Genomic DNA, 9,979 nt, shown 5'->3' with positions numbered 1-9,979 from the left:
GATAAAAGCTAAAAAGATAATTTCATATTTCTTGATTGAAATAGAAGAATACAATATCTCCTATTTATAAGACTACTCTGACTTAGGGAATAAGAAATAAAGATACTAAGAATATATGGAAAGATATGCTAAATCAATACTAAACTAAATAATAGATATATGGGATATTCGTAGAGATATTCTCGTATCAGATGATCACGTCACAATAACAATGTATTATAAGTTCAATCTAGATGCATGAGATGAAGCACTGATATTGAGCGGAATGGCATTGGCAACCGTGGTGGATGCTTAGCGAGCTCCTGAGACACATCCTTCATACACGGCCGCGACTTTGGATCACAGCTTATGTATTTGAGTTTTGTTTTCATCACTCCAGCCACTTCCCTCGACGATCTTACATCTTCGTCTAGAGATGGTAGCCTCTTGTCCAAGAGTTGTTGCACCATCATGTTTTGAGCAAACTGCGTGAATCTCTTCATCGTCGTCAAGGAGGATATGAAATTCCCCGGATGATCTCCAAACATGACTTCCAATGCCAACACTCTAAAAGTACACATATCACATTTTTCTGTAACCGCCAGTGTGAATGCCAACTCTGCACCCAACAAACTTGTCATCATCGTCATGAAAATAGTTGCTACTTGAAACTATGTTATGGTGTGCGTACCTGGTGCAATATAGCCCCGAGTTCCCACAAGTAGAGTCTGATTAGATGAATCCGGATCCAATAATCTAGCTGTCCCAAAATCAGACAAACTACCTTCAAACTTTGAATCCAAGAGTATGTTGCTGCTCTAAATCTCTGTGTGTAAAATAGGAGGGCTACAATCGCGATGCATGTAAGAGAGTGCATTGGCAATGCCCTTCACCACAGTTACTCTCTTCTTCCAATCTAACTCAACAGCTTCATCTTCATCCTTCAACACGCTAATGAGGCTTCCTCTTTCCATGTAGTCGTAGATGAGAAACATGCTCAGTTGGTGCAGACAAAAACCAAAAAGGTTGACAATATGGCGATGGCGAATCTGAGAGAGAAGCTTGGCTTCATTCCTAAAAGAGGAGTCAAAAGTAGGATTATCTCCTTCAAATCTGTGAAGCTTCTTAACAGCAACAACTCTTCCAGTGGGCAGTATAGCTCTGTAGACGCTCCCATAGGCGCCAGCTCCAATGCAGTATCTGAATTCAAAGTCTTGTGCCGCTTCAATGATGTCTTGATATGCGATGTTTCCATCGAAGTTTCAAATGCTGAATATGTTCCCATGTTTGGGATCAAGTGTGACTGATGCTGCTTTTTTTTCCCTTCTTTTGGAGAATATGAAATAGGATTCCACAGAGAATAAAAAACACAAAGATTACATAATACAAAACTTCCACTTTAAATCTGGATCCCTCTGATGCAGGAGGTTGTAATTTTGGATTGCCAATGAATGATTCTACGGGAAACTTATGCCTTGGAATCGGGCCTACTAAATCATTGTAGGACAAATTGATTTCATCTAAACATGAAACAGATTCAGGGACAACCAACTGCTTGAGGTTTCCTATTTCAGATGGAATGCAACCGACAATCTAGTAATCTGAACTTAACACACCCCAAAATGCATTGTCGAGCACATGTAACTAGTTCACTTAGATTTGCTAATGAAAGTGGCAACTCACTTTCCAAAAGATTATGAGACAAATGAATGACACCAGAAAAATCATTAGAAGAGAGGTGGAGCACAAGTAATTCACTCAGATTTACCAATGAGAGAGGCAACTCACTTTGGAGTCGATTGTATGACATAATGAGATGAGTAAGTTTGGATAAGAATGCTAGTGAGAGATGCGAGCACAAGCGGATTCACATAGCCAAGATCATGACACCAAAGTTCATCATTGAATCCTACTTGAGAGTGCATGCTTAACTCTGCAACGCGACCATGATCATCACAAGTGATACCTTTCCATCGACACTGATGAGCAGTGGAGTTGTCATGAGGCCAACCGAAATCCGTCAACGCCTTCAATTCCATGCTCGACTTTGAAACATTTGCTGCAACTACATTACTCAACAATACGCCGATGCTCATAATAATGATAATAGCATTACTAGCAAAGACAGCACCCATCACACTTAATAGTATTTTCTATATGTATGATTCTTTTATATCACTTATTATAAAACTTGCAAACATCGTTTTGAGTCTTTCGACCCATATTTTAAGTCTGATAAACTAATTGCTCAAGTCTTCCAGGTCAATGCCTCAACTATCATAGACTATTCAATCACTACAAATACATTTTCCAAACTTGTCTTCCCATAGTTCTGCAATGTAGTATGTGGAAGTGTTTATTCACTTGCATGTTAAGCCTAGATTTTTTTTGAGACTACATTAACACATTACTGATGATGAAATTAATTAGTCTAGCAAATCCATCACTTATATAATCTAATTCCCATAATTCACGTTAATATACATATCAATTATCAATCTAACTATCTTCGTCCGTAATGTACATTAATAATTGAATTTTGAGTCTACTCAGGTCATGTGACCATACCCCAATTTCCTACCCCATCAACAAGTTATTTCACAAATTTCTTCGTCTCAATACAGAATCGTAGTAACTAATTCTAGTAGAGGGACCAAAATGAAAAAAAATAAGATTATACTGTGAACAGGAATATGTATTTAATGAGAATTTGACCAATTACATAGTTATTATCGAGTACAACATCGATTTCTCAATATTACAATCCTCTGTCCCACAAAAATATGTCCTCTTTCCTTTTCAGTCCATCCCACAAGAATATGCTTTTTTAAAATTTGGAAACTTTTTTCTCTCTGATAAGGTGGAACTCATTCTTCACTAACAATACTTTAATTATTTTATATTTTTATTTCTCTCTTACTTTACTAATTGTGCATTAAAATCCGTGTCTAACCAAAAGTGCATATTCTTATGGAATGGAGGGAGTAGTATATTTTTTAGATTATATGGTGGATTCCCTTAGAAGACATTGGCATGCGTATCAACGAGGTGCTCCTCCAACTGAGCTATAGCCCTTAGGTCTTGAAATGCATATTCTGTTTGATATTCAAATTTTCAATTACTCACGACCCAAGTTTAAATATATAAATATTAAAGTAAGAGAAAAAGAGAAAAATAGATAAAATAATATTAGTGGATGGTGAAACCCACATTATTAGCCGTGCAAAATTTTCCATAAATGAATATAGATTATCTATATTGGTTGAACAAAAAAGATAATTATGTCTATTTTTAGTGGTGGACGAATGTATTAGAGACTATTCCAGAAATAAAAATTAAAAGAGTTGTTGTGGTAGAAGAAGTACAAATTATTACCCATATATGCACTACTTTAGAAATTACTATACACTCTTGGTTGAATACGGTTTTTATTGAACAATTGATAAATTAAGAAAGAGAGATGCAGAGAAAGGATAGTAGAAGAACCGTTAGTAAAGAGTGGATTCCACATTATTAGTAGTATAATTGAAATTTCAAAATTAAAAAGTTCTTTCAGGGACGGACTAGAAAAGAAATAATCCATACTTATACTTCTCAGGGACACAAATAATAAACTAATTTGCATTTTCCAGGATTAAATAATTCTTTACTTGGTCGACGATGCCATAAAATATTGGCTACAAGTTTTAGTAGTACTACTTTATTCCCGGCATATTTTATGAAAAGAATATTTTTGACAATAGATGTGGGAGTACTCTACATCGGTGCGAAAACATCTACCTATTTAGGTGGACATGTAACACGACCTTAATTACTAATTGATTACTGAATAATCAAATTATGGACATGGTTTTCGAAGGAACAAGGCAACATGGTATTTTTAACACAAACTTTACTCGTATAAAATACAGTAAAAAATATATCAATGACGTCGAAGTGCATGACTACTAATCACAAACATTCTCACTGCTTATCACATTATACTCTGACACTTATATCATGACCAATTAGAAACTCGAAGTTTAATATACCAATTTTATCAAATAACAGAGTGAAATCAAATCATAGCAAGTTTCATACGAAACATACAATAGCTAATGACTTGACCGATATTCCCATAAACTCTAACTCTCATTATTCACGTGCCAAACCAAATTAATGAATATAAGACATTTGAACAAAGTGGATGTAGTGATATTTGATTGATATTCTTGGCCGACTAACCAAGTCAAGTATATTATACTCCTTCCGTCCCATAGAAATACGCCATTTAGGATTGGCACGGGTTTTAACGCGTAATTTGGTAAAGTAAGAGATAAAGAGAAAAAGTAGTTGAAATTGTATAGTAGATGGTGGGACCCATAAATGATAAAGTAAAAGAGAAGGAGAAAAAGACTGTCATAAATGGATATGAATTATTTCTATGGGACAGATAAAAAATGAAATATGGTCTATTTCTATGGTACGGAGGGAGTATTATTCTGCCGTTGTTTTGTGAAATTCCCAAGCCGTGTATTAGTGGTAGAGTGGAGAGAGTAAATAAGTAAGAGAATACTCTTTTCGATATTATTCTCTCTCTTACTTTACTTTCTCTTTACTTTAACTACTTATTATCATCTTTGCAAAACAACGGTCGAAAAAAAACGTCTCACTTATAGTGGGAAAGAGGGAGTACATTATTTGTTAAAGTCGCATGCATAATTAATCCATCTACATTATACAACTGAACTAACAAAGCAAGTAGTGATATTCAATTGAATCATAGTGAAACATTATGGGTTTTTTTTTTCTCATGCCAACACTGTAACTTGTTTATTTATCAAAATTGCACCGGTACCCTCTCATTCTTTGCCTTACCTTCTCGTATATTCTCTTCCGGTCAATACTCGATCTAGTCGCTGTATAGTTTACAGCAAATCCCTTCTTCTTATCCACAACGCCATCTATTTTTGTCCCCAAATCTGTAGCTTTGTTCATGTCAGATGTGGACTCGAGAAAATTCAATCTACCAGTACGTAATACTCCCTCCGTCCCCGAATAAGAGTCGCTAATTTCCATTTTGGGCCGTCCCCCATTAAGAGTCACTCTTCATTTTTACCATAAATGGCACATTCCACTAACTCACTCCACTCACATTTTAATATAAAACCAATATAAAAAAGTGGGTCTCACATTCCACTAACTTTTTCATCCAATTTTTCTCTACATTTCTTAAAACTCGTGTCCGGTCAAACAACGACTCCTATTAGGGGACGGAGGGAGTATGTAATAGTCGTATACAACCATTCACTCCACTTCCTATACTAATATGTACCTATATATTTATTGCAGAAACAAACAAGGCTAGAGTTGATCCAGCTTCCAGACACATTTCCATACATACTTGCAGAGAAACCAAGCTGTTAATATTAGGGATGGAGATGAGAAGAAACATGCGATTGAGAAGCTTCACAAGTATCATCTTAGTTGGTGATGAGGAAGAGGGTCATAATTATAATTACAAACTAGTGTGTGATATATATGCATACAAACCATTACTATTCCATCTCGATTCGTATTCGTGTAACCGTAACCCTTAATGTACAAAATGTATTTATTAATTGAGGAGTTCCTCATCTGGCCTCCAAGTCAGTAATGGTGATCGTTGCATTCTCTAACTCGATTCTCGGTGACGTAGAATCTTGTGTTTGGCTGCTTGTTTCCACAAAATATCCAGGCTCTTTGGGATCTGGTAGGATTGCTCCATCAGTTGCTAACATTAAAACCACAGATTGCATGATAGGTCTATCGTCTGCTAATTTCTGAACGCATAACAACCCCACATGTATGCATCTCTTCACTTGGGACTCATCGCATGTTTCCTTCAAACATTCATCCATTACTTCCATATTCCTCTCATCTTTCCATAGCAACCATGCCTGTCTCCACAACCACCAATGTAAGTATGTGTAGTTCTAATAATACATCAAAATATTGAGTAGTAGCCAATAAGAATTAATACACACATGGCCAAGAAGGGTATGATTGTGGTAGTCATGTTCATATCCTCTATTCTTCTTCCCACTCACTATTTCTAGCAATATCACTCCAAAACTGAAGATGTCAGACTTCACAGAAAATTTCCCATCACTCGCATATTCCGGAGCCATATAACCACTGCATACAATTGTTGTTCATAAGGCCACAATTGGAAATGACAAAATCTCTTTGATATGATAAAAAGGTAAACTTACTATGTCCCAACAATTCTTTTTGTTCTAGAAATCGACTCGTCCTCTTCAAACGCTCTTGCTAACCCGAAGTCGGATATTTTTGGATTTAAGTTTTTGTCTAGTAATATATTGCCTGTCTTCAAATCCCTGTGGATAATCTTTAACCTAGAATCATGCTGGAGATAAAGCAGTCCCCTCGCAATCCCCATGATGATGTCGAAGCGTTTAGGCCATGTCAAAAGCATCCTTTGATTCTCATCTACACACACTTCTTCAATATCAGCAGTTGGTTCAATAAATATGTAGAGAACAAATAAAAGTTTGGAAGATTTATGAGGCACCAGAAATAAAATAATCCAGGCTCTTATTATGTAGGTATTCGTATATTAGCACCATTTCTTCTCCTTCAACGCAACATCCCACAAGTTTGACGAGGTTCCTATGTTGAAGTTTAGCAATCAATTTAACTTCATTTTTGAACTCCTCAACTCCCTGTTCCGAAGTTCTGGACAATCTTTTGACAGCGATGTGTTGTCCCGTTGATAACTGGCCCTGCTTGATCATCTCATATAAATTAGGATGTCTAGAGTTATGCCTGAAGTGGTATATATGTTACCTTGTAAACAGGCCCAAAACCTCCAGATCCTAACATGTTCTCTAAGGAGAAGTTGTTTGTTGCTTCCACAATATTAGCCATTTTGATTATAGGTACATCTATATCCTCATCTTTCGCTTTTACTGCAACAAGAAAATTTTATTAGCATCCAGGCTCTGCTTGCGTTGCGTCCATGTTATCAACTTGAGAAACATGCTACCTCGCCTCCTTCGTCTCGTTAAATAGACTACTCCCCCATTTATAATGCTTGCTACAAGGACTCCAACGGCAAGTGATATCGCTATCAACTTTATAGGCAACTTCTTATCCACTTTCTCCGAATCAGTGCTAAAATCTACCAGCAACAAATCCAATCTTTATACAGGGACATGGCATTTTGTACAAAATCACATCACACCTTAGAATAGTTGCGTTTTTGAAGTAAGAAGATTGGTGAGTGATAAACACTAATTTTGCATGTTTTTAGTACCTATATTTGGCCAGTTTTGAATGTCAATCATGCAAATTATGTCATTTAATTGCATATTTTTTACATTTTGGTATTTTGACGTGTTTTATGAGAAATGTGCAAAATAGACATAAAGAAAAGGTGAAAAACGAAGACAGAGGAGTCAGTGAGAAAGAGAGTTACCTAGTTGTTGAAGTGGTAAGCGAATGTAGATATTCTGCAAAGTATTTGCTGCGGAGAGTCCTCTGGTATCTACAAGATCCCCAAACCACAACACGCAGCCACGGCCTCCGTTAGTCACATACGGATTAGCATATGCGTTGCAGCTACAGTTTTTCAAGCACTGAGCTCTGCATTCACGGAGGGTCATGCTACTGTTCAACCAAAACTCAAGCATGTCAGGGTACTTCACCCGTCTAACCTCAAGAAATCCATGTTCGTCCTCACAATCCAATGCCACGAGTCTCCTGCATCCACCACCCCAATCTTGAACCTCCCAGTCATGTGGAAATCGAGGGATGAATCCCTTGAAACACTCACATTTCTTAGCCCTCTCCACTTTGCAGACTGCATTCGGACCGCAGTGGCCGTATCCGTCACACTGGTCTCGAGGAAACGAGTCAACAACATTCCACCTATCTCTCTTTGCATTCATCGTGTACTGTTGGACTGAACCAGAAACGCCCAACGTCGCTCTGATAACGATGGTGCTTTTATACGGCCTCGACATTGATATCAGCCTCTCGTCCCGAAAAACCAAGCCAGGCTCAGCCGAAACAGTGTTGACATAGCGCGGAATACCGTTAAAATGCAGCCCGTTCCAGTTTCCCGTCCGAAACCATTTGGCTGTGCCTCTCAATATGACAATCTCAGGCACGCCCCTGTTCTCGATCCTCATGACGAACTCTCCTGGTGAAGGATCATCGGCATTTCTCCACGACGTCAGGTTCCTCACCACGCCCGCTTCCACGTCATCCACCATCTTCATGTCCGGCAACAAGGTATCCGTTGGGAAATTAGAACTCTGCCATAAGTAGTCTTCTTCATCCCTCGTCTCATCAACGACAACCAGGTTTCCCGAATCCAGGAGGCGTGCAAGCGGACGAGATGTCGCCACCACTGATGGAGTCGCAAACCAGATAATAAGGCTTCCACCTTTGGTTATAGCAAGACTTCCATTAATGGAAATGGCGAGAACTGCTTCTTCAGAGTCGATGATTGGATTGTCTCTGTTCGCAACCCAAACTACAGCATCGGGTGTGGCTCTGTACCATATGCCCAAGAATACATTTCTAGATTTTCCGGGACGAAAAAATCCTAGCACGTAAACTTTATTTTCAGAAACCAGATTCTCTCCAATTTTTATTGTTTGATTTTGGTGAAGTGTATCATCTGCTCCATAGGCTTGTTTCAGTAAATGCAGCAAATAGCAAAGTAATATTGCATTGAACAACTTCGCCATTTTTTTTTCTCATCAGTCAGAAAAATTTGAGGCACGCACGCTACTCTCTATATATCATTGGAATATTGGATACTTCATACGTCTAAATATTATTAACATATCGAATTCAAAATTAGTAAACGTTAAGTGATTGATGAGTTTATTTGAGTTTAATTCGAATGATTTGGATGCGCTCACCTATTTACCTAACATAGTCAACTTCATTTTCGAATTTTTTGTGCCTTCTTTTCAAGTCTCTATTTAGTGACATGGTATATAATTGCAACATGTTATAATTAAAAATTTAATTTCAACTTTGAATCAGCATATGCATATCAGTCACGTTATCCCTAGACTAGTTTCCACGCCCATGCGATTTAAGATCCAATTTATTTCCCTCATACTCCCTCCGTCCCACTTTAGGAGTCCCGGTTTACCACTTTTGGATGTCCCACTTTAGGATGTTGGAATGAAGAATCAATTAATTAGAGAACAAGGAATAAGAGATGAAGTTATTACAAGAATAATGGAGGAAATCAATTAAAGATTATGGAAAATCAAATCAAGAAGATATTTATGGAATTAGAATATATTTTCCATGTATAGCTAGAATTAGAGCCTATAAAAGGTGGTATAGAGATAAATAATTCAAGTCTAATACAATGTAGTCGATAAAGCTTTTAGCGTCTTTTACTTTCTGCAATAGTCTTTTATTTTCCTCATTTTACTTTTCAACATGGTATCAGAGCAGGTTCGATCACATGGATCGATCTCTGTCTCTATAACAAAAACAAAACTTCCAAAACAGCCGGCAAATTTGCCAGAACAATTTATCCAATACTTAGCCATAGAAAAAAAATAGTTAGCTCCCTGCGATAGCAATGATGATGCTTTAGTTTAGCAATTTGATAGACAAAATAGTTACAACCCTCTATGTGTTGATGTGAAGAAGGATTTATGGTTGGATAACTACAAGAAACCAACCAATCTGGAATTGTTCAGAGAATGGGGTGAAAAGTATCAGACCTAATAATTCCTCTATTTCCCTCTGAGTTGAGGAAAGATCTGACGGCGGGAGAAGCACTAAACCTCGAGAGAAAGAGGGCAGAGAAGTCCATTGTCGAGAAGTCCACTAAGAAGGCTCCAGGAGAGCAGTCCACTGAAGAGATTAAGAGCCCTAGATGGAGATGCCAAAAAGGGGAAACGCTTCCTGCCGAGAGGGAGAGGACTGAGGAAGAAGACCAATTTGATACCGCCAGCCAGAATGGCCCGAGAGAAGCTCG

General features: G+C 37.6%; 2 protein-coding genes across 2 annotated transcripts; both read right to left on the bottom strand.

Moving 5' to 3' along the window:
- Positions 1 to 224: 224 nt before the first annotated feature.
- Positions 225 to 2,114, bottom strand: LOC121784295 (MDIS1-interacting receptor like kinase 2-like). The gene is made up of 4 exons (XM_042182458.1): positions 1,768 to 2,114; positions 830 to 1,179; positions 671 to 739; positions 225 to 598 (listed from the first exon to the last, which is right to left on the bottom strand). Exons 1-4 carry the CDS (start codon positions 2,112 to 2,114, stop codon positions 225 to 227), a joined length of 1,140 nt encoding a protein of 379 aa, XP_042038392.1.
- Positions 2,115 to 5,591: 3,477 nt separating this feature from the next.
- On the bottom strand, positions 5,592 to 8,717 carry LOC121784294 (G-type lectin S-receptor-like serine/threonine-protein kinase At4g27290). Its single transcript, XM_042182457.1, has 7 exons — positions 7,439 to 8,717; positions 7,007 to 7,141; positions 6,808 to 6,929; positions 6,533 to 6,743; positions 6,213 to 6,450; positions 5,985 to 6,135; positions 5,592 to 5,897 (listed from the first exon to the last, which is right to left on the bottom strand). Exons 1-7 carry the CDS (start codon positions 8,715 to 8,717, stop codon positions 5,592 to 5,594), a joined length of 2,442 nt encoding a protein of 813 aa, XP_042038391.1.
- Between the last annotated feature and the right edge of the window lie 1,262 nt (positions 8,718 to 9,979).

The sequence above is a fragment of the Salvia splendens genome, chromosome 21 (genome assembly GCF_004379255.2).
Source record: "Salvia splendens isolate huo1 chromosome 21, SspV2, whole genome shotgun sequence".
Lineage (NCBI taxonomy): Eukaryota > Viridiplantae > Streptophyta > Magnoliopsida > Lamiales > Lamiaceae > Salvia > Salvia splendens.
The sequence above is the reverse complement of the archived record's forward strand: the minus strand, read 5'-3'. Positions and strand labels throughout refer to the sequence as shown.